The 25,030-nt window shown below is 35.4% G+C and overlaps 1 protein-coding gene across 1 annotated transcript in view; it reads right to left on the bottom strand.

Annotated features, from left to right (window-relative positions):
* Positions 1-330: 330 nt before the first annotated feature.
* LOC124898070 (serine carboxypeptidase-like 9) overlaps positions 331-25,030 on the bottom strand; it is a 53,768-nt gene continuing 29,068 nt past the window's right edge. The window contains exons 6-22 of the mRNA XM_047411691.1: positions 12,426-12,540; positions 4,894-4,937; positions 4,707-4,788; positions 4,173-4,224; positions 4,035-4,059; positions 3,802-3,991; positions 3,043-3,289; positions 2,844-2,966; positions 2,641-2,743; positions 2,498-2,535; positions 2,257-2,355; positions 2,058-2,135; positions 1,835-1,966; positions 1,385-1,456; positions 1,116-1,237; positions 903-1,016; positions 331-799 (exon numbers count right to left, since the gene is read on the bottom strand). Of these exons, the coding sequence (XP_047267647.1) occupies positions 682-799; positions 903-1,016; positions 1,116-1,237; positions 1,385-1,456; positions 1,835-1,966; positions 2,058-2,135; positions 2,257-2,355; positions 2,498-2,535; positions 2,641-2,743; positions 2,844-2,966; positions 3,043-3,289; positions 3,802-3,991; positions 4,035-4,059; positions 4,173-4,224; positions 4,707-4,788; positions 4,894-4,937; positions 12,426-12,540 (1,754 nt within the window). The 3' untranslated portion in view covers positions 331-681. The remainder of the gene's footprint in view (positions 800-902; positions 1,017-1,115; positions 1,238-1,384; positions 1,457-1,834; positions 1,967-2,057; positions 2,136-2,256; positions 2,356-2,497; positions 2,536-2,640; positions 2,744-2,843; positions 2,967-3,042; positions 3,290-3,801; positions 3,992-4,034; positions 4,060-4,172; positions 4,225-4,706; positions 4,789-4,893; positions 4,938-12,425; positions 12,541-25,030) is intronic.

The following is a 25,030-nucleotide window of genomic DNA, read 5'->3' as shown; positions in this document are numbered from 1 at the left end:
AGCGAGATATCCGCGCTAAGCCGAAGAAGAAGATAGACTTTTTTATTTTCTTCACTTGTAATTTTCAATTGTATTTTAATTGTAATTTCACCAACAATTTGACCTTTAACTCGTACGGAATGCTGCCAGACCTTCTGAAAGTAGCTCTGATGGAGATGCGTGTGAGATTCGCTCGACTGTTCATTATTCCATTTACTTATGTAGAGTGCATTTTGTATTTTCTTATTTTCCCATGTATGGTTGGAAAATTTTTTTGGAGAAGATTATCTTTAGGAAAACAAGTCCCTTTAAAGATTAGGAAAATAATTTGTTTAAATAAAGTGCGGCAAATAAGTTCTATAAATGACATTCTTTGTTCATCAATTTTTCTTTTTTGCTTTGAATTGACATAATGGAACTTGGCCATGGAAGCAAAATTAATTTGATGCCATCCTCAATGATAGAACTGCCATTTTGGCTTATTATTGGTTCTAACATTCTTTTCTCTAAGTACATAACCACTCAATTATATAATCAATTGCAATGCTATGGTGCTTCATGAAGAGCTTGAAATATATTCCACATTAATTACAGAGGTTGATCAGATAACCATCTCTTCACCATGGCTAGACATTCAACAGGCTTGTACTCTGGAGTTGTATGTCCTCCACCCTGCACAAAGAGTTCAAAATACATAAAATGTTAACTTAATAGAGACACAGGAGAAAACCAAAGTAAATGAAACTGGTTAATAGAAGTCAAATAGTTGCTTTCCTTCACTGTGGCAAATGTCATTTTATTTGAATATGTCCTTGTATACCTGCATGTTTTAGTGCAAAGAAACAAAAAGGAAAGACAAGAAAAGATCAGGTTGAAGCATGTTAAGCATATATTAAAGAACATTCATTTAGTTTTGGACTTACCCGGCAACTTGACCATCAACATTCCATGGGCGCCAATCATTAACTATGGAGTAGTTGAGAGATCTTATCCAAGCTTCGGTTGATGTGTAAGGGACCACCATATCATGATCTCCACTGTTTTGAAATACTGAAAAATAAGTAAATCCACATAGAGAATCTATTATTTATGCAACAAATTTACAACTTTGTTGACAGAAGATATAATTACTCAACCTGTATATTAAGGATCTATAGCCTTTGACACTTAGATTTGCATGATATGGTATGCTGTTTTTTACCATCTTTTGAAAAGGCAAAGCATCGCCAGCACATCGCTTCCATTTTCCAATTCTACCCTGCATGAGAAAAATTCTAGTTAGAGACGAACATTTTTGGGCTAATACGGGATCCACTGAAGGACCTACTGATTGTGTAAATATCTAATGTGTTCCCAGTTTTGTTTATGACGCTTCCTTTTATGAAAAAAAGAAGAAGGAACATACTCTTCGAACATGGAGGGCCTCTCTAACTTTGTCATCATCAGCCCAAAGGTGAGAGATCTCTTCCCAGTCAAACTAGCATGAAGAGGGAAAAAAAAAGAAGAAGTTAAAATATGATATAATGTTCAAGATTTGGGTATAACATACTTTCTGAAGGATGATACAGGTAAAAGTCCAGCAGTCACTATAACAATGAAGTGCAAATATCTGATAATAGAGGTAAAAACAAGACTTATCCTCACCCGGTTGTTACACCAATTAAGTTGTTTAATGCAAGTTATGCCTTGTGTATATAAACTTTTATGTTCACATATATTATCACTTTAATTTGTACTAACTCGTCAGAGATATGGGTCAAAATACTAAAATTTGAGTGTTTAAAACACCGAGAGTGGGCAAGTATTTCCCTAAAGAGTGGATGATTGTCAAGGGATAAGAACCAGTTATTCTTACTCGACATCTTAGCCGTCCAAGATATAGCATTTCATCAAGAGACCTTCTTTGGCCTAACCATTTTTGTGGCCTTGGTGAAGCAGACTCACACTTGGGCTCCAAAATGTGCGCATAATTAATTCCACCTAGCATCTATAAAAATCATATAACTTATATTAAGTTTAGTCAAATAAACCAAGCACAATGGAAGCAGCACAAGAGAAATGAATTACTAGACACAAACCTGATGATAAGTCTGCAGATAATTCCGACATTGTGTGTTGCTAGGATGTTTATCGAAATACTCTCCTTTACAGTTTCTCTTCAAGGACTGTTCAAGAGTAGGAATTCATTTAATCAGTGTTATGTGAAGAAAATGCTTAGAAAAAGAAGATTTTATTATACAATGAAGTGAAAAGAAGATTTTATTATACAAAGCAAACCTCAAAAAGTTCATCAGAAATAAGTCCCATTCCATGAGCATATGGGATCCCGTAATTGTAGTCACCACGATATGTCAATGGATTTCCCAGTAAATATCCCTGAAACCATTTGAAGGATGCAAAATGTTGAGAGAAGTATGCAAAATATCCCTGATGTTCATGGAGTCTCTAAGTATGTAATGACTTATACAAAACAAAAGAAGTCATTATGTAAAAAATGTAACAAATAAGAAAGACAAACCTTAAGATCGATAAATGGCTCAAGTCCCTTCTCATTTCCTGAATTACCACATCATCGCAATGGTGAATGATTAACCACGTGGAGAATAAGTAAATGAGGGTTCATGGAGGAAAACAACAGCACACTTCATCATAAAATCCTACCATTTGCGATGAGTTGAGAAACGATTGGTACGCCTAATCCAGAATAAGAGTCCCCAGCCACATAAAATGGATTTCTTAAGAATTCTGGGTGACCATTGAACCACTGAAAGAAATGGTGAATAATTATATTAAATGGCAAAGTCAACAATTTGAAACTAGAAATTGAAGTTCATAATCTCTGTCACGCAAATGTTTGACATCACCTTGTGAAGAAATTGATATGCATGATCACTAGCTTGCATATCATCTGATTGTCGAGCAGCTGAAGTTCTTGCATAGGAAAATCCAGTACAAACTGGAAGATCTAAGAATATAAGGCTTGCAACCTGATTAAACAACATGTCAGTTACGCTGCAAGCTTACGAATATCCAAGAATTAGTCACTGACAGATATATGTTTACCTTTGTCCATGTATGAGGATTCAAGACCAATGAGGGGAAGCTACTATTATATTGTGCTGGCTTAAAGTCACCGTACTCCACAGGCTCCAACGTTATTGGACCTATCTCAAAGAGAAGGCCAGATAAAGCAGAGCAGCCAGGGCCTCCAGTTAGCCATAGAATAAGAGGGTCTAACTTTGGATTAGACTCAGACTTAACAAAGTAGTAGAATAGTTGCACATCATCTGAATCACCCACTCCTATGTACCTGAAAACGCCCACCCAGTGCTGAGTAAATTTAGATCCATTTTAACCAGGAAATATGATCTACTAAGGTGAATTGGATCGGGTATAAGTGGTTATCGGAAATTCCAAACTTCATTACTTACAAATACTTGTTTCGTCATGAGTAAACAAAATTCAATAAACATATTGAGTATTGGTTTGGAGGTTTATTGTGAAATTCTAGTTTTCACTCACAAATCATCAAAATTATGTTCAAAACGACTGACAACTTGCACAAAAGCTTTCTAACTTCAAATACACTTTTCAGTTTCAACTCAAACATTGGCCACGATCCTGCTTAGTAGCTATAAACAGAAACATTTCCAGGATTAAGTGGAAACAACCTCTCTAACTTACAGGTTAGGGGTAAGGTCTGCGCACACTCTATCCTCCTTAGACCCCACCTACCTATTGGGATTATATTGAGTATGTTGTTGTTGTTGTTGTTCCATGATAATGTACGACTAAACATAAAATAAAACTGTTTACACTTACCCAGTTTCAAGTTCAAAGGGAAGCGTCCCTTTAAATCCCGGAAGAAACTTGACGGGTGAACCAGCAGCCACAACACGCTCAGGAAAATGCAATATTTCTGCAACAAGAAAAAGAAGAACTGAAAACAAATTGCAGCAAAGCACAAGACTTCTCTTTCTTTTGGCCATGTTTTTTTGGTCATAGAGACTTCCTTTTTACGAACTTTATAATGGAGATACATAACTAGGAAAAACCAATAAAATAGACAGTTGGTTGATGCTGCACGTTGTAACTTACAAGTTGTTAATTAGACATGCATATCAGGTGTTCATATATAGAAATCCAAGAATTCAGGAAAATGTTTTATATATACAAGTCAACTTTCCAGTTACATTCATAATGCACACACATGAATGTAAATCTGAACAAACATCTTTGCTACATCTGATGCTTGAATTCAACGAGATAGCGTAACTAAAACGTCAACTGTAACTAAAAATACTAGCTTTAAAGTTAAAATTGTCCTATTTCAAATAGTTCAGGAGCAAAATTGACTCTAATTTCAAACATTTGCGAGGGATTCATCACTACTCGTCTCCTCGATGGTTGCCTACACGTTGTTATGGAATGGAAAAAATATTTGGTCAAATCAATATCGAGTTATATTTTAATACAAGGAGACAGTTAAGATAGATAAATAAAAAGAACAATGGGCAGCTGAAGTATAAAATTCGCGAAAGGGTTATAACATAGATGTGTTTCTGACCACTAACGTTTAAAGAAATCAACGTAAGATAAAAATATCTTTTGTGTACAAATTTATTGTTTAATTATTGATTGAATGAAACTTGGCAATGCTCAATAAACTCAACAATGTGGGCAGTAGATAAATCTGAAGAGCTCGAAATGTATTCCACATTAATTACAGAGGTTGATAAGATAACCATCTCGTCAGCATGGCTAGACATTCAACAGGCTTGTACTCTGGAGCTGTATGTCCTCCACCCTGCACAACAGTTTTAACGAAACGAATGTTTAACTTGCTAAAGAAACAGGAAAAAACATAAGAAAATGAAACTAGTCCCTCCATAGAAGTCAAATAGTTGCTTTCCTTCACTGTGGCAAATGTCATTTTATTTGAGTATGTCCTTGTATACCTGCATGTTTCAATAAGAAAAGTTCAGGTTGCAATATGTTTACACAAATTCAAACATGTAAGTATTGGGTTCAAGGTGTACGTGAATGGAAAATGGAGGAAAAATGGTGGGGAGAAGGGAGACACTAATTTAGAAAGTGTACTCCAAAATTAGAAAGTTCACTCATTTCTCCCACATTGGTGGGAGAAGAGAACTTGAAAGTGTTTATAATGAGAAACACTAACTCCACATAGATAGTGAGGCAAGAACTAGGTGATGCCTTTCCTTGTCATCATTGCTTGCTTGGCTTTGGGATCTAATCTTTTAGACAAAATTTATTTGGAACTTGTTTACAAGTGAAATTTTAATCCAAAATCTAATAGGTATTAATTTTCTCCAAGTGCGGGCGCATTTCGAACGCAATGCTAACGCATACGCAACGCACATCACGAAGGGATGCGATCCTTTGAGAAGAGGCACACTGTTTCACACTATAGGGTGACATGCGACCGCATACACAGCCCACATACACGACCTGTAGCTTGCAGTGCATTTGCTCATTGGAAACTGCAAAACGTCTACTTTCTAAACAGTAAGGATGAAGCAATAGATGCGTTTAGAAAATACAAAACTAAAGTTGAAAAACAGTTAGAGAAAAAGATAAAAATGATAAAAAGTGATAGGGGCGGAGAATATGAATCTTCCTTTGCGCAAATATGTGTAGAGAATGGAATCGTCCATCAAACTACGGCCCCGTATTCACCTCAATCTAACGAAATTGCGAAAAGGAAAAACCGAACGTTGAAGGAAATGGTGAATGCCTTACTTATAAGTTCCATTTCACCGCAAAACTTCTGGGGGGAGGCTATCCTTACAGCCAACCGTATACTCAATAGAGTTTCCCATAGTAAGACACAATCGATTCCTTAGGAAAAATGAAAAGGAAGGAAATCAAACTTGAAATATTTCAAAGTGTGGGGGTGTCTAGCAAATATCCAAGTTCCTATGCCTAAAATGGTTAAGATAGGACCCAAGACTGTGGACTGTGTGTTCATAGGATATGCTAAACGTAGTAAAGCATGTCGATTTTTGGTTCATAAGTTCGAACATCCGGATATAAATGAAAATACGGCAATTGAATCAGATAATGCTGAATTATTTGAAAACATTTATCCATATAAAACTAAGCATGAACAGTCTAGTGGGTCTAAACAACCTCGAGATGAATCAAGTGAGAATGTACATAATGAAGAGAATCCAATATGTAGTACACGTCAAAGAACGTCAACTTCATTTGGATCAGATTTTGTAACATTTTTCTTAGAAAATGAGCCTCAAACATTTAAAGAAGCGATGTCATCGTTAGACTCATCCTTTTGGAAAGAGGTAGTCAATAGTGAGATTGATTCAATCTTAAGCAACCATACGTGGGAATTGGTTGATCTTCCTCCAGGAAATAAACCTTTAGGTTCTAAATGAATCTTCAAAAGGAAAATAAAGGCGGATGGTACTATTGACAAATACAAGGCAAGACTTGTAGTAAAAGGCTTCAACCAGAAAGAAGGCCTTGATTACTTTGATACATACATAACATCGATTCGAATGTTAATTGCCTTGCCGACGGTATATGATCTTGAAATCCATCAAATGGATATGAAAACCGCATTCCTAAATGGAGAATTAGAGGAAGAAATTTACATGGAACAGCTTGAGGGTTTTGTGGTTCCAGGAAAAGAGAATAAGGTGTGTAAACTTATTAAGTCGCTATATAGACTAAAGCAAGCACCTAAACAATGGCATGCGAAGTTTGACCAAACCATGTTGGCAAACGGGTTCAAGATAAATGAATGTGATAAATGTGTTTATATTAAAGACACTCCGAATCACCAAGTCATTGTTTGTTTATATGTGAATGATATGTTGATCATAGGTAGAGAAATTTCTGACATAAATGCAACGAAACGAATGCTCAAGAGCAAGTTTGATATGAAAGACCTTAGAGTTGCGGATGTGATCTTAGGTATAAGAATCCATAGAACTCCACAAGGTTTGGCATTTTCACAGTCTCATTATATCAAAAATGTACTTGACAAATTCAAGTATATGAAAGTTGATATTTCCAAGACTCCTTTGGATGTGAGCTTTGCACTTCAAAAGAATGAAGGTGAAAGTGACTTACAATTGGAGTACACAAGAGTATTGGGATGTTTAATATATATAATGAACTGTACACGACCAGACATAGCATGCTCTATTAGCAAGTTGAGTCGGTACACGAGTAATCCCAACAAAACTCATTAGATGGAAATGAAAAGAGTTTTGGGATATCTTAAATACACTCAAGACTATGCTTTACATTATAATAAATATCCCACGGTACTTGAAGGATATAGTGATGCAAATTGGATCACCAGATCAAACGAAGTAAAATCCACAAGTGGATATGTATTTACTATCGATGGAGGAGCAGTCTCTTGAAAATCATTCAAATAGACATGTATTGCTCTCTCTATAATGGAATCTGAATTATCAGATTGGATAAAGCTGGTGAAAAAATAGAATGACTCCGAAATTTTTTGGAAGATATTCCTTATTGGCCCAAACCAGTGGCACCAGTATATATACACTGTGATAGCCAAGCGGCAATAGTTAGGGCAGGGAGCATGATGATACAAGTATGATCATGATCAGGACACTTTTGAGTATTTTTGAAGACTAGTCACTAAAGGGCCCTTTTGTCATTTTGTCTATTATTGTAATGTAGTATAAATAGAACATTGTAGAGTTTATTTCTTTAGTTGATCATTATTATTGAAGAATACTTCTCTTAGAGTGAGAGAGAGTCCAATTGAAACTAGGGCATAACATAAGGGTAGATTCTCTTGTGTGTTACATTTTGCTTGATACGTTGGTGCTTTGGTGGTGGACGCATCTCTTGTGTCAATTGTAAGATTTAGGTGTTTGTTTTGTGAAGTTTTAAAGGTCCAAGAGTTGAATATGCTCTTGGGTTGTTAAGACTACATCAACACTTGTCTAACTACCTATTTTGTATCTTATTTTAGTTTCGGCTTCTTGTGTTGTTAATGTAACCCATTTGTTCTTGTTGCTATTGTAATATTCTGTAGCTTCATCTTGTGTTGCTAAACTTGTTGTTGGCTGGCTTTTTTGGTGTATTAACACCTTGTATCCTCTTCTTTCTTGTTCTAGATAGTGAATAGATAGTGAATCCGAGAGAGGTCCCTATTTGGTCCATGATTTGTTGTGATTTGTGGACTATTTTGGGTGTGATTTCGTGTTTCCTTGTTTGTTCCGTATCATTTGGTACCAGAGCAAGGTTTGATTTTGTTCCAACAAAATCAATCTTGGGATTGTTATCTTGAAAAAAAAAGTTACTGTTCACGTTTTTAGGGTCTTTCAAAAAACATGATTTTTTTTTGTTTCTAGTGTTAGATCTTGTTCCCTAACACTATTAGAGTATAGAAATTGAAAATCCCAATAAAAAAAGAAGTTTCAAAATCAAAAATCCCCAAAAAATATACTAAACCCGTTTTTGACCCTAGGTCAAATTTTGAGTTTTTGATTTTGCGTTTTTATTGTGTTTTTAGTGTTAGATTTGTGTTCTCTAACACTATAGGAGTATAGGGTTCGAATTTGAGCTAAATTGGAGGTTATTTGAGCCATCCACCAATGTTGAGCTTGAGTTTGAAGAAACTTGAAGGTGGGATCTCATTGTGGAAGGTTGTTTTGAAATAACGTGTGTTTTGTATTGTAGGTTTTGCATTGTATTGTTGTGTGTGACATTGCAGACTGATTTGGTATCTTGATTGGAACGTAACTTGAAAGTTTATTTTCGATACCACCACAATGGAACCTGAGGCTTCAAATGCTCAAACAATGGATAATAATGCCATCAATCTCATTTTGGCTCGCCTTGAAACTATGTCCCGGGATGTGGCTAGGTTGAATGTGGGTCTTGAGAAATTAGATACGGATGTGGAATCAATGAGTGGGAGATTAGAATGTGTGGAAAGCCAAAGGAGTTGACCTTCTACCCTTCAAAACATTTCCCCAACTAATACTCTCGAGACCTTGCACCAAATGCAATATACACCAATTGCCATAAATCAAACCAATCTTTACTCCCGAAGCCGAGAACAAGATAGACCAAGCCATCCTCCACTTTACCAAGTCCAACAAGAAGGGCTTGGAACCCAAATACCATCACCAAACCCGAACCCTCCCATCTAAACTCCACTTGACCAAAGACCTCACTATCCAAATCCAATCCCGCCACTACAAGCTCCACTTGACCCAAATAGACCCATCCATGTCGAGGGCTATGGTAGGAGAGAAAAACATGATGGTTATTGATCGTATGATGATGTTTACTTGAGGGAAGAAAGAATGAGGCGTAGATATGGGGAGTTAGGCCTAGAGGTGAGAGATGGCTACCCAAACCGAGATGTAGGCCTCAATTCCATCAAAGTGAGCCTTCCCGTTTTCAAAGGTGAGAGTGATCTCGAAGCCTACCTTACATGGGAGTCATCTTGTGACAAGATCTTCCAACTTAATGATCTCACCGAAGAAAAAAAAAGTTGTTATGCTATAGCTCACTTCAAAGGGTATGCTAATACATAGTGGGAGTATGTTAAACGGTTTGGGAATTAGATTATTGGGGTACAACCTCCTCCTTGGTTTCGATTGAAGAACCTTATGCGACAAAGATACTTGCCCGAGACTTATAGGCATGAGCTCCTTGCTAAATTGTACAATTTGAGGCAAGGGAACAAGAGTGTCATGGCTTACTACGATGAATTTCAACAATTGACATCGAAACTTGACCACCGAGGCGAGCAAGTAATTCATGACATTGTGCGCTTCAAGGTTGGGTTAAACAAGGAAATCTCCACTTGCATGATGCTTCACAAATTCAACACCATAGATGGCATCTTTTATGCGGCTTTAGAGGTTGAGAGGGAGCTCAAAGATAACTCATTCATGTCTACCCAACTCGAGGCCACCAAAGTTGTCCAAAAACATCCTCCAAGGTATGAAGGTAAATTGAATTCTAATTCCAATCCCAAGGGATTTCAATGCTTCAAATGCCAAGGGTGAGGGCATAAGGCTAGTGAGTGCCCAAACCGAAGGAACGTGATCCTAAGGGAGGGAAAATTGTACTATCTTGGGGAAGAAGTAGTAATTGAATCGGCTAAGGTTGATGGCAAGCCTCAAGATGGAGAGCAAAAAGAGGTTAAAATTCAGGGCGAGAAAGATGTAGAAGATGTGTGGCCGTGTGAAGGAGATTGTGAAGTGCCTTTGTAAAAGAGGTGAGGTTATGAATTTGTGGGCAAATTTCTCTTAAGATGGAGAGGATGATACAAGTATGATCATGATCATGACACTTTTGAGTATTTTTTAAGACTAGTCACTAAAGGAACCTTTTGTCATTTTGTCTATTATTGTAATATAGTATAAATAGAACATTGTAGGATTTATTTCTTTAGTTGATCATTATTATTGAAGAATACTTCTCTTAGAGTGAGAGAGAGTCAAATTGAAACTAGGGCATAACATAAGGGTGGATTCTCTTGTGTGTTGCATTTTGTTTGATACGTTGGTGCTTGGGTGGTGGACGCCTCTCTTGTGTCAATTATAAGAGTAAGGTGTTTGTTGTGTGAAGTTTTAAAGGTCCAAGAGTTGAATATGCTCTTGGGTTGTTAAGACTACATCAACACTTGTATAACTACCTATCTTGTATCTTATTTTAGTTTCGGCTTCTTGTGTTGTTAATGTAACCCGTTTGTTCTTGTTGCTATTGTAATATTGTGGAGCTTCATCTTGTGTTGCTAAACTTGTTGTTGGATAGCTGTTTTGGTGTATTAACACCTTGTATCCTCTTCTTTCTTGTTCTAGATAGTGAATCCGAGAGAGGTCCCTATTTGGTCCACGATTTGTTGTGATTTGTGGACTGTTTTGGGGTGTGATTTTGTGTTCCCTTGTTTGTTTCGTATCACATGATGTATAACGGTAAATCTCGTCACATAAGATGAAGATATAATACCGTTAGAGAACTTCTCTCTAGTGGAATTATTACTGTTGACTATGTAAAGTCAAAGGATAATGTGTCGGATCCACTTACAAAAGGCCTATCTAGAGAAGGAGTGGAAAGGACATCCAAGAGAATGGGTTTAAGTCCTAAGACAAGTCAGCATGACGGTTACTCTACCTAGCAGACTGGAGATCCCAAGAGTTAGGTTCAAAGAGATCAAACAAAGTTGTGTCTGACAAGTCCAACATTGTCAATTACCCAATCCATTCTCATGATGTAGACAATGTGTAGTAAACAAGGATAAGACTTAAAGTGAAAAGTCTTTTAATGATTATCTAAATTTGACAGATTTGACCAAATAGTTTAATCTATAGGATTGAATGCTTAGAAATAAGCTATATGAGGGTGAAGTGGAAGCCACTTAAAAAAGAATGTTAGTAAAGGCCTATTCTCTAAGCTCTCATAAAATCGGGACGTGTTCATAGTTGAAAAGAACAAAACCATGAGAACCATAAATAGTAAAAGGCTGATTGTGTGACATGTGTTGTCTAGGTGTACATTAAAGCTCGACTATTTAAAGATATCAAGTCTATCGATTGACCGAGTGCATCCGATGCATGTTCACTACGGAAAGTTCAAAGGGAAACCTACTTATCCAGATGCAATCAGTCTTTGCTAAATGATCACATGTTTTTCCGTAAATTCTTCAAAAATAGTCATTCTCCATTCATGTGGGGGATTGTTGGGTTCAAGGTGTATGTGAATGGAAAATAGAGGAAAAATGGTGGGGAAAAGGAAGACACTAATTTAGAAAGTGTACTCCCAAATTAGAAAGTTCACTCATTTCTCCCACATTGGTGGGAGAAGAGAACTTGAACATGTTTATAATGAGAAACACTAACTCCAAATGGATAGTGAGGCAAGAACTAGGTGATGCCTTGCCCCTTCGTCGTCGTCGCTCGCTCGGCTTCGGATTTGGATTTGAAAAATAATTGATCGATGAGATCTAATTTTTTAGACAATTTATTTGGAACTTGTTTACAAGCGAAATTTTAATTCAAAATCTGATAGTATTAATTTTCTCCGAGTGCGGGCGCATTTCGGACGCAATGCTAACGCATAAGCAACGCACATCACGAAGGGATGCGACCCTTTGAGATGAGGCACACTGTTTCGCACTATAGGGTGAAATGCGACCGCATACACAGCCCACATACACGACCTGTAGCACAGACGCAGTGCATTTGCTCACTGGAAACTGCAAAATTTCACCTGCGGCCGCACTTCGGGTGCTGGTCCAGCGCAGTCCCAACGCAGGGACGCGACTGTTGCAGAAAAGGTGCCTTTCAGCTGAACCAATGCATCCTTTCTGAAAGGAAACACTTAAGGTTATAAATACCTGATCTTTTCCTCAGGTATTGTAATCAATTTTGACAGCAAAAACATCCATTTGAACTTACCCGGCAACTTGACTGTCAACAATCCATGGTCGCCAATCATCAACAATAGAGTAGTTAAGAGATCTTATCCAAGCTTGGGTTGATGTATAAGGAATCATCGTGTCATGGTCTCCACGTGGCAACAAGATTGTTACTTAAATTTACATAATAGCGTCATTACCTTTAGTTTTTTTTTTTCATCCTTGTCTTTACTTATTACGTAATAATCTTATTTTACTATTTACCTTACCTTATTTTACTATAATTACCTAGGCTTGTGGTCCGGCCCTATGCGACTTGAACTGGTTATTATCACTAAAATTTTCTTTTGAAGGAGAATTTGACCAGATATGAGCTAACAGTAGATTCTGAAGTTTTAATATTATAATTTTTTACAAAATCAAAAGTCTCCAGTTTTACTAAACCCCACGCATAGCGACAATTTTTGTGCATCGAGCTGCCCTTTTACTTTTACCTTTTTATAATAACTCTACCTCATAACCTACTTTTCTTGTAGATTTATTGTTCAAATTATTGATGTTAAACATTATGTACCAACAGAAAACCATATAATCTATCCAAAATATTGTATCTATCTATACTATATTAAAAGTGTGAAGGGCATTAGAATATTGTTTGAACTTTTTACCCTTGATAAAGGTCTTTGCTTTAGACAAAAATATTTTTATTATTTTCCTAATATTTAAAGTTGAAAATTAATTAAATATTTATAATAAAATCTTTTCTTATTAGAAGTCATCAAAATTAATAATGTCTAATATATTTTTAATTAGTTTAAAAATTCTAAATCGAAGATTTGAACAAATCTAGAAATAAATATAAAAGCATAAAAATAAGAAAAATATAAGAAGCACCAAATTTTTAAAAGTTTTAAGTAAATAATCAAAGATTTTTTAACCATTTAACTTTAAAAATAAGAAAAAATTTTAAATAGTGAAAAAAAAAAATCGTACTACAAATATGATTCAAATCAATGTGTTTCTCTTAGACTCTAGAGAAGAAAAGAGGTACTAAATGACAAACGCAAAAGTAATGATTCAATAACCACTTAAAACTTCTGATGGTAAAATATATATGTGTTTATAATAAAATATATATTAGATTTACATTATTATATAAAAGTGTGAAATATCTCTGAGAAATGATTTAATCTTTTTGCACTTCATTAAAAACCTTCGCAATTGACAAAATTATCTAATTTTAAATAATTAAATATTATATGTGTGAGGCTCACACGTGTGGTTAAACTAATTAATTAAAATAACACAGTATGAAACAAGTTACAACACAATACATTATAAAACAATATATAATAACAATTAAAACGAGTGTTACACTAACCCAGTTTCAAGTTCAAAAGGAAGTGGCCCTTGGAATCCAGGAAGAAACTTAACAAGTGAACCAGCAGCTATTATTTCTGCATGAAGAAGAAGAAAAAGAACTGAAAACAGATTGCAGCAAGGCACAAAGCTTTTCTTACCATTGGCCATTGTTTTCTATTTCATAAAGATCATACTTGGCAAATCTCCGGAAATAATATATAATAAGATGTCAACATGATATATGAGAGATAAAATCAATAATATACTAGAATGTTATGAAGTTGGATGGCATATGTCCAAGATGAAGGACGTGTCATACCTTTAGATAGGTGAAAAAATTAGTCACAATACACCTCTTTATTTTTGAAAAAGTTTCCATCTTTTGTTTTTGCGCTATAAATAGACATGATCAATCAAAGACTAAGAATTTGCACTCTCCATTTTGCGCACTACTTCTTGTTATTTCTTTATACTTTGTTACCTTAGTATATAATTTTATATCACGTTATTAATTTGAGTCTTTGTAAAAAATTTTTTATGATAGTTAAGGTAAGTATTTTTTTTTTTAAATAATGTCAAATATATTTAGATATAAATTTATTATTCTGAATATATCAGGCAAAATCTACATATCCTGCAGGGGAAGATCAATCCTTTCAGAAAAAAGGCGGCTGCTAAAGCCCCCAAAATTTAAAGAGCCTCATTTTTTTTTTTGTAATAATAAATTATAAATTTTATCAGAGATATTTATGGGAAAAAATTGGGCAAAAATTGGCTTGTCCTATCTCTTAGAGTTTGTGATTCAAATTTTATTGATTCGGTCTTGAAAAGTTTGCAGTGCAATTTATGTTTATAATTTTTCATGAGGTCTGTAGTGGTAATGTAGGGATCGAGTATATTTTTTTGGACCAGAATTTTTTTGTACGCACGTATTATATAAGTGTAATTAGTGGATCATTTTTGAATGTTCAGAAAATACGTCATTCTCCTCATTATAGTCTATATCCATTATAATGAAATTTCTCTGCCTCTGCTCGTGATTTTTTCTGCAAAAATTTTCACGTAAATCTGTGTGTTTATCTTATTTTACTTTTACTTGCGATTTGCTTATTTCTGTCCGATCATAACACTATCAATTCATTCCACAAAATTTTCCATAACAATCAGAAGAAGTTCATTTGTATATACACTTGCGTGTATAAGGTTTTGTAATAATTCCATAAATTCAATACTATTTTTTTTTGTTAACAAGACATTCATTAAAATAAATAAAGGAGTTTGTACATCCAAAGCTATAGAATTAGTCTGGCTCTGCCGTTTACACGGAGGGAGGGGCGAGGGGGGGGGGGGTCCAGCCTAACTGGATAATGGACGTCTGTTGGTGGTTAGTGTGGACAATTAGGTGAGAATACTCCATAGCTTCAGCTAAGGTGGCTTTGAAAGATGAAAGTTCCCTGAAATTATTAAAGGTATTGACATTTCTAATTTCCCAGATGTTCCACAGGCTGGGGGGTGGGAGGAGGGGGGGGGGGGGGATTCCCCCAGGAAATATAGTTAATGAATTGGGAGTCCTTTAACTTCTTCTAGGCATCATTCCAGTTCTTAGTAAAGAACATGCTAAGGTTTAGGTGGTGGAAGTCATTAGAATTAGGAATTAGCTCTAGCCAAAAGGATTTTGTGTTTCTACAGTTAAAAAAAGTGTTTTTAGTTCTCAGAGTTATGGCCATAGATTGGACAACTGGGTTGATGTCAATACCCTTACGGTAGAGGATGGCCTTATTAGGAAGGCTGTTATAGTGCAACAACCATATGAAGAATTTGATTTTACTTAGAATTTTTAAACTCCAAATTGAGATGAAGGAAGGGCCCTCATTAGTGCTAGAATTTCTATTCTTGGAGATGTGAGAATAAAAGCTTTTGCAAGAATAGGACCCATTACCATTTAACCTCTATAGGGGCTTATCAGAACTGGTCCTTAAATTTGGGAAGAAAGTGTTCTAGATATTAAGGATAATGTCAAGGGGAATCTCAAAGGGAATATACCTAAGGTCCCAAAGTCCATTGTTCCAAATTTAGCCAAGTTCACTGAAAAGTTTTGGTTGAGATGAGGCCCATGAATTATGTTGGACAAGGGGGGTATATTGAGAATCCATCTGTTATCCCAAGCATCAACCTATTTTCTATCATGAATGGACCACCAAATTGTATCTTTACAGAGCATCCAACCTATGTGAAAATTTTTCCAAGTCCTTGAGGAAGGGGTTAAAAGTCCGTTCCTAGAGATTTTGTATGTGACTCTAGCCCAAAGAGAGATAGGGTTATTGTACAACCTCTAGGCCAGACTACAGAGAAGAGAATCATTTTTAGTACTGACATGTTGCATACCATGCCACCCCTCTCTTTTGGTCTTGGTAATGGTCTCCCAGTTGACCATATGCATCCTTCTTCTAGAGTTAGTGGTGCCCCAAATAAAATTCCTTTGGGTCCTATCTATGAGTTGGTGAATCCTACTAGAGAGATGAACAAATTGCATCACATGATTAAAAAAGTTGCTCGAGGATGATTGTGCAAGAATGGTTCTCCCAGTCATATTAAGAAATTTGGTTTTCCAGCCAACTTACTATTCAAATTTTCAAGAATGGACTGAAAATTCCGAGGTATTTTATGAAAGATGGGAAAGCCCAGGTATTTTTAAAAGGAGTTAGAGGCTTGGATACCCAAATGTTAGAGAGTTTCAGCTGGGATTCCTTACTGTAATTGCTAGAGAAGAACACTTTGGACTTACTGGTGTTAACCTTTTGGCCAGAGAAACTGCTAAAACTCTCAAGAGTCCTAGTGATGGTGTGGTAGTTATCTCTGTCACCTTTGGAAAATAGGGTTATATTATAATCAACAAAGAGGTGGGAGAAGTGGGGTCCCTCTTACTGATGGAAATGGGGGTCCACTAAAGAGTATTCACTTCAGCGTTGATTTTTCTAGACAATAGTTCCACTTTATAGTATGTCATAATATATATTTTAGACTTATTGGAGGGTTCTATTGACGTGTACAATATACATATTTTATGCATAATTAATAATATTTTCTTTTATAGTATCTAATAGCAATTGTAATTATTTGGTCAAGTGGTCAAATGTGTTAAAACCACCTTCATTTTATATTTGCAAAAATCAATGTTACATAGCACATTATTTGGTTATAATTTTTAACTAATTAAACTTGTAAAATTTTGAAAATATTTTTTAAATAATACAAAGAAACACTATCTAGTCTAGACAATATGCAAAAGAATAATGTTATCAATAACACAATAGAAAGTGTACACATTTTATATCACATAATTTGGTTGGTGAAAAGGTAAGCACAAAAAAGGAAATCATTCCTAATTTCCCATTGTTCTTGATAGAAATCAAGATGGTTCATCTTCATCATCCACATCATCAAACAAAAACAACATGTGCTAACATTTGGGCGGCCCAAACAACCAGTGAATAGCCCAACTATAGCTGAATGATTTCTTGTCTAGCTTAGAATAGAAGATTCTTATTTAGCTTAGAGTAGAAGGCTCTTGTTTATCTTAGAATAGAAGGTTATTTTTATTTCATTAGCTTGTATAAATAAATGTGATTGGTAAAGAATATATAGTGAAGAGAATTCCAAAATATTGTCTCTTGTTTTTACATGGTATCAGAGAATTCCAAAATACTGTCTCTTGTTGTATACAAATCATCTTCTGGATTATCAATTTTCTTCAGCTGACCTATCTCTATAATGGTGGATAGAGTCACTACTTCTTTAGCATCCTCTGGTTCTACTATCAGAACTTCACCAGCTATGGATTTTACCCATGTTTATTATCTTCACTCTTCAGATTCACCTGGAATAATCTTGGTTAACACTCCATTTGATGGAAGGAGCTATCAAGAATGGAAGAGATCAGTGCTTATAACATTGTCAGCCAAGAGCAAGCTTATATTACTAGTGCTAATGCTTCACCAGATTCAATCTTAGAGCAGATTAAAAGACATGGTAACATCTTGGCTCCTTAACTCTCTTTCCAAGGATATTGTTGATAGTGTGATGTACTCCAGGACTGCTAAAGATTTATGGATGAGTCTAAAGCATAGATTTTGACAATCTAACGGAGCTAAATTGTTCCACCTGCAAAAGGAACTAAATAGGTTAGTTCAAGGAAATAATAACATTACAGGATATTTCACTAAACTTAAAAGACTCTGGGATGAGCTGGAATCTCTCAAGTCTGATAAGTGCACATGTGTGTGTAATTGTGAAGGTAAATTAAAGATAGAAAAGTTCTTGAAGATGAGAAAATTATACAATTTTTTATAGGTCTAAACGATATGTATGCTCAAGAAAGAGGAAACATCTTAATGATGAATCCTCTGCCCAACATAAATTTTTTTTACTCTTCAATTTTACCAGATAGAAATCAGAGAGAAACCTATATGAGTAGCTTGATCCCAATTGATTCTTCTTATTTAATGGTAAACAACATGAATCAAAACAAATTTGGCAAGAAAGTACAGAAAATCCCTGTAGCTATGCCTAATTTTGGAACTAGATCCTCCAATTATCTAAGATTGAACAATCATCAACAGTCACCCAAATACATAAGGACAAACCAGCCCCAACAAAAAATTAGGATTAAGAAGTATAATCCTAATATGTCCTATGATTTTTGTGGTAGGATTGGGCATGTTGATGATGATTGCTTCAGGTTACATGATTTTTCTGAAGATTTTTAGTTCACACACAATAAAGGTGGACAGGTTCTGATCAGAGGAAATACTGTTATGTTTGGAGAAGAAGGTGATAATGAGCATATGATTGACATGAATTTAATCAATAAACACTTCACCAAAGAACAATCCAAGCATTTCATTCAATTGGCAAAACAAAAATCAACAGAGGGATCATCTATGAACAAAGGATCTAAGATAAATATATAGGAACAAAGGATCATCTATGCAAGTACTATGCCTAAATATATAGGAGCTTGTCTTTCAATTTTTAATTCTGAAACATGAATAATAAACTCAAGTGTTTTTTAGCACATGTATTACAATTCTAGTTCTTTTCTTTCCATGCTAACTCTTAAAATGCTTGTTAACATTAATTTACCCAACTCTCAGTCCATTCTTGTGAGTCACACAAGAAATGTTCTAATTCCTAATAACCTCACATTGCATAATGTGCTTTATATTCCAAGTTTCAGGTACAATCTATTCTCAGTTTATAAATTTCATGTCCAATACAGTTATACTCTATCCTGCACTTCTAATAGTTGTGTCTTATAGGACCCTTTAATGAAGAGGCCTCAAGCTTTTAGTGAAGTGAATGAAGGTATATACTTGCTTCAAATCATTCCTAAGGATTCTAGTGAGAACCAAGAGATTTTCAAGGATTCTAAAGTCTTCTCTAGTTTTAACAATGTTGTTTTTAGTCCCAATTCAGTTTCACATTATTTTTTAGTTTATTTCAATGCTAATTCTGATATAAGGTTATGACAAATGAAAAATGTCCATCTCCTTGCAGTTTTCTCTAATTATGACTATCATTTTGAAATCTATCTTTTAGCTAGGCAAGCTAGATTATCTTTTCTTATCAGTCAAGTTACTTCTCAATCCATCTTTGATCTGGTCCATATAGAAACTTGGGGTCCCAAAAATTCATCTACTCATAACAATTATAGGTATTTCTTGACTATCATAGATGACTACAATAGAGGGATCTACGCATACTTTCAAGCAACTAAAATCAATGCATTTTCTGTTATTCAATGTTTCTTGTAAATGGATGAAAGATAGTTTCATAAAAAGATAAAGATTATCAGATCTGATAATTCAATGGAATTGGGTAAGAGTATAGAGGCATCAAATTTTTTAACATCTCAAGGAATCATACATCAGACATCTTATGTTGCTACCCTATAACAAAATGAGGTAGCTGAAAAGAAGCAAGATACATACTTGAAATTGCTAGGGCTTTGATGTTTTAGTCTAAAGTTCCTATGATCTATTGGGGTGAGTGCATACTCACTGCCACATTTCTAATCAACAAGTTGCCTTCTAGAGTTCTTAAAGGTAAAACACCTTATGAAATTCTATTTGGCAAAGCACCTTCTTATTAATTATTAAGATGTTTTGGTTCTGTATGCTTTGTTAATACTTTATCTTATGGAAGGAGTAAATTTGATCCTAGAGCCACTAGGTGTGTCTTTTTAGGATACCCAAGTGATCAAAAAGGGTACAAACTTCTTGACCTGACTTCTCAGAAATTCTTTATGTCAAGAGATGTTCATTTTGTATAACATGTGTTACTTTTTGATTTTGACCATTCACATATTTCTACTCCTACTTTTCTTGTCCACGTAAAAGAAGACCACTATTTCACTCCACTATCTCTCATTCTTTCTAACCTTATTGAGCCAGATTCCAACTTACGACCTTCTAACCTTTTTGAGTCAACTCTTAATCATTTTAATTTTTCTACTCCAACTGTCACACTATATGTTCCTTCAAAACAAGATATTTCACAACTCCTACCTCCTCCTAGAAGATCCCAAAGGAGAAACATTGGCGAACTACCTTCATATCTCAAAGACTATATCTGCAACACTATTTATCTTAGTGATATGACTAAATCTTATTTTGTTACTCCTACTACACCTAGATGTCTATCATTTTCTACTCTTTCCATACCCAACCAAGATATACTATATTTCTTTCACTCCATCATAATGGTACTCTCAGGCATGTACAGATCCAGTTTGGGTACAAGAAATATAGGATGAGATTAATGCTTTAATACTTAGTAAGACTTGGGAAGTTGTCCATTTACCAGAAGGTAGAAAGGCATTGCCTTGTAAGTGGGTTTATAAAGTGGAACAACATGCAGATAAATCTCTTGAAAGCTGAAGACATGCTTAGTAAACAGAGTTGATATTCAACAGGAGGGGATTGATTTCAATGAGACATTTTCCCCAGTGGTAAAAATAATCACCATTAGATGTTAATTGATAATTTCAGCCAAAAAGAAATAGGAAATCTCACAATTTGATGTGAATAATGCCTTTTTACAAGGAACTTTGCAAGAAGAGGTTTATATGAAATTCTCTGCATGAATGGAACCCCCTCATCCTAATATGGTTTGTCATCATAAAAAATCACTCTATGGCTTAAATCAAGCCTCAAGACAATGGTATACCTGGCTTATCGGATCCTAAATGTTAAAGGTTATACACCTCCCTCAATGATTATTCTTTATTCTTTAAACAATCAGGAGTACTTGTCTCTATTGTAGCTGTCGATGTTGATATTTTGATTATAGGGGATGCTACATATGAGATACATAACCTTAAGAAAATTATGCATACTGAGTTTAAAATTAAGAATCTCGGCTCACTGTATTACTTTTTTGGAATGGAAATTCTGCGGGAAGAATAGAGAATCATAATGAGTCAATGAAAATATACCTTAGATTTAATCAATGAATTTGATGTTTCACACCTTCCTCCATGTAACGCCCCGAGAGTACACCCTGGGCATCATACGGTACTTACAGTCCGAAGGGAGCACAGACTAACCCATGAGCTAGTACCTACTGTGAGCACTGCATAATAATACTAAAAATATATGTGAAAGTTAGGCTGAAAATGCCATAAGGTTCATTAACTGAAAACAGATACTGAATATTGATAATAAGACTGAGAAAAATATTAAACATCTATCTGAAGTAGTCTAGTATGAAATTCTCTAACTATGAATGTGGAGTTGATGGGAAAGTCCCCAACTAACTCCATCTAAGAAAATACTGAATCTGCTGAAATTACTAAAATAATAACTCGGTCCTCGAATCATGAGGACTCATCGCTAAAACTGCTGCTGATATCCTGGGCTGCTAAGTACAGTTAGGAACCCAAGAGTCCAAACCTATGATGTGAGACATCATAGCACAAAAGAGAGTATATGATCAGTAGATGGAATGTAATGGTATACTAAGTGAGGTAAGGCTAATATGCATGGGCTCATATGCAAGAACAATAACTGACTAACTGATATAGAGTAACTGAATGAGAGTACATGTAAAAATTAAAACTGTTGTAAACACTAAGTATGCCATACTATGCATATGCATATATATTGTATCTGAGATCATACTAAAACCAAATACTGAGTTATGATGGCTAAATAACCACTAACTGAGAAATCCAATAACTTGTTAGCAATGGTTTTGTAGAACTGGACTGAGTTCTATTTTGTAGACTGAAGCTGAAACTGTCGGAGGTATCATCTAACCGACATGACCTAATCTGAGCTAATCAGGGTCCAACCTGTAACCCCAGTTGGAAGGGTATCAGTACTATGCCAAGGGTACTAACACTGGTTGTGTGGATCCACTAAAGTGTTGTCCCAAAGGACTAAAGGTCACCCTCTATTGGCAAGTTCCCTAACGAGATATGTGTCAACCCTCAGCTGGCAGGTTAACATCTCAACCTATGCTGGCTACGTAGTTCTGGAATATAGAGATTGCTACTAATGGCCACACCCTCAATTGGCAGGTGAGCCCTCATCTCTAGGTTCACTTGGTGCTAAATCCTACTCCCAACTGAAAGGATATTGGAACTGATCATTACTGGACTGTCTTGATTGAACCCACACTAATCGTGGAGACTGACTAAATACTACTTTCTTGACCTTACTGGGACTATTCTGTAACTACTGTAATCTAAGTAAACAACTAGATTTTAGGTATTAAATACCCCCAGGACTCGATAGCATCAATAATAAAACATAGCACAATCTTGAAAGCATAACAATAGTCAATTATTCACAATTCATTCAATGAGACATTTTGTCAAACACTTAGAAGCCATGAACTTGTACATGAATGAGAACACACGCTAACATATCATGATTTCACTATTCAATCCACATGAACATTCTATCAAACACTTGGGGAGTATAACTAATGCACATGATAATGAACACTATATAAACATCATGATTAGAGCTTCAATTTGCAAATTTCAAGGGTTATGACATGGGAATTACATCAATCAACATACATGCTATCTTATGTTCATGAAACTTATGATTAAATCTTGAATTGAAACCCATACAACAACACAATCATGAATACAATCCAATTTGAGCATGTAAATCATGAATCTCATAACTGATATATATATATATATATATATATATTAAAAAGGGTTCTTGAACTACATGGGTGAAAGAAAATCCAAGGATGAATACCTAACATACCTGGATGATGAATTCTTGAAGTTTATTGGTGATTTCCTTAAGGATTGATCTTGAATTTTGGATGCTAGGTTTTTCTATTTGAGAAAGAATGCTCTTGATTTGGGAGAAATTTAGTGAATAATGACTTCATCAGCTTTTGGGGGTAATTCACGTTTTCTGAATTGATTAAATTCATGAAAAAGGAACAAACTGCCCCCAAAAGAATTTAAAATTTTTGTCTCTGGAATCACGACTTTAGCCATCACCACGATGCGGTGCCATTGCAGTGAGCCATAGGAATTTGTCTGCTAGTGCATTCCACGGACAAGTGCAAAAATGCACCTTGGTGTGATGCGGTGGAATCACATTCATTACTAGAAATTGACGAGTGTGAACTGACACTCTGGTGTGATGCAATGGTCATCGCGGTGCTTCACTGGAAATTGACAACTGTAAAAACGCCCATTGACACGACGCGGTGCTGTAATACCTGATACTTTTCTAACCTAGTTCAGCTCTTAGTGTATGAGAGTTTCAATGTTGAACTTTTAATACACTTAGAATTTTCCAGATTAAGACCCACCGGATGGTAGAAAATTAAATTAGCTTTTTAACGATATAAATTTCACCCAAATTCGATATCTAGGTGAGAAGTTATGGCAGTTGTAGTGAAACAGTATGCCAAATTGAATAGCACCGTATCGCGGTGACAGGCCAAATGGCATTAGTCAATTTCCAGTGAATCACCACGATAGTACCACGTCATTGTGAAGTTTTAGTTCCCAATTGGAATTTTCCAGTGTGCCAACACGATAATGGTGTGTCGCGCTAGTGTACCATTTCTCAATTATCACTTTTCAGTAAGGCTCTGCGATACCTCCACATCGCGCTACGGTGAATTTTTGCACTCGTCCTTAGATTACACAAGTCGACAAAATCCAGTGGCTCACCGCGATTGCCAAAATTAGGATTTTCAGTAATGAAAATTTGATTCTTTCCAGGGGTAGTTAGGTCTTTTTCCATGACCCTAATAAACCCCAAACATGATATTAATCCCTAATAACCTAATTAGTCACTATTTTATTCAATTTTCTCCAAATCAAAAGCATTCTCTCTTAAATAAAAAATCCTAGCATCCAAAATTCAAGGTTAATCCTCAAGAAAATCACCAAGAAACTTTAAGAATTCATCACTCAGGTATGTTAGGTGTTCATCCTTGATTTTTTCCATCCTTGGAGTTCAAGAATCCATTTTTAAATTACAAGTTATGACATTCATGATTTACATGCTCAAATTGGATTTTATTCATGTTTGTGTTGTTATATGGGTTTCAAATCAAGGTTTAATTATAAGTTTCATGAACATAAGATATTATGCATATTGATTGATGTAATTCCCATGTCAAAACCCTTGAAACTTGCATGTTTATGTTGTAGTCATGGTGCTTATGTGTTGTTTATTACTATGTTCAAGGATCATGCTCCCCAAGTGTTTGATAGAATATCTATGTGAATTGAATAAGGTGATCATGATATGTTAGCATGTGTTTCTCATTCATGTACAAGTTAACGTCTTCCAAGTGTTTGACAAAATGTCCCATTGAATGAATTGTGATCAAGTGACTATTGTTATGCTTTCAAGATTGTGCTATGTCTTATTATTAATGCTATTGAGTCCTAGGGGTATTTAATACCTAAAATCTAACTGTTTACCTAGATTACAGTAGTTACAGAATTCGTCCCAATAAAGGTCAAGTACCATAGTACTCAGTCCAGTTCAGTTAGTCAACATGATCAGTGCCAGTTTTGTCAAGCCTAGAACAGTCTAGAGATCATTTCAATGATAATTTAGTTGGGAGTAGGATTCAGCACCGAACGAACCCAGGGATGGGGGCATTCCTTCTAGTATTGGGTTTGACCTTCAATAGCAATCCCTGAGTTACAAAACTACGTAGCCAGCGTAGGATAAGTCGTCTTCCTGCCAAACTAGGGTGGATGCAATCACACACATACACTCT

The sequence above is a fragment of the Capsicum annuum genome, chromosome 4, assembly GCF_002878395.1.
Source record: "Capsicum annuum cultivar UCD-10X-F1 chromosome 4, UCD10Xv1.1, whole genome shotgun sequence".
Classification (NCBI taxonomy): domain Eukaryota; kingdom Viridiplantae; phylum Streptophyta; class Magnoliopsida; order Solanales; family Solanaceae; genus Capsicum; species Capsicum annuum.
Note: the sequence above shows the minus strand (reverse complement) of the source record. Positions and strands in the feature narration are given on the sequence as shown.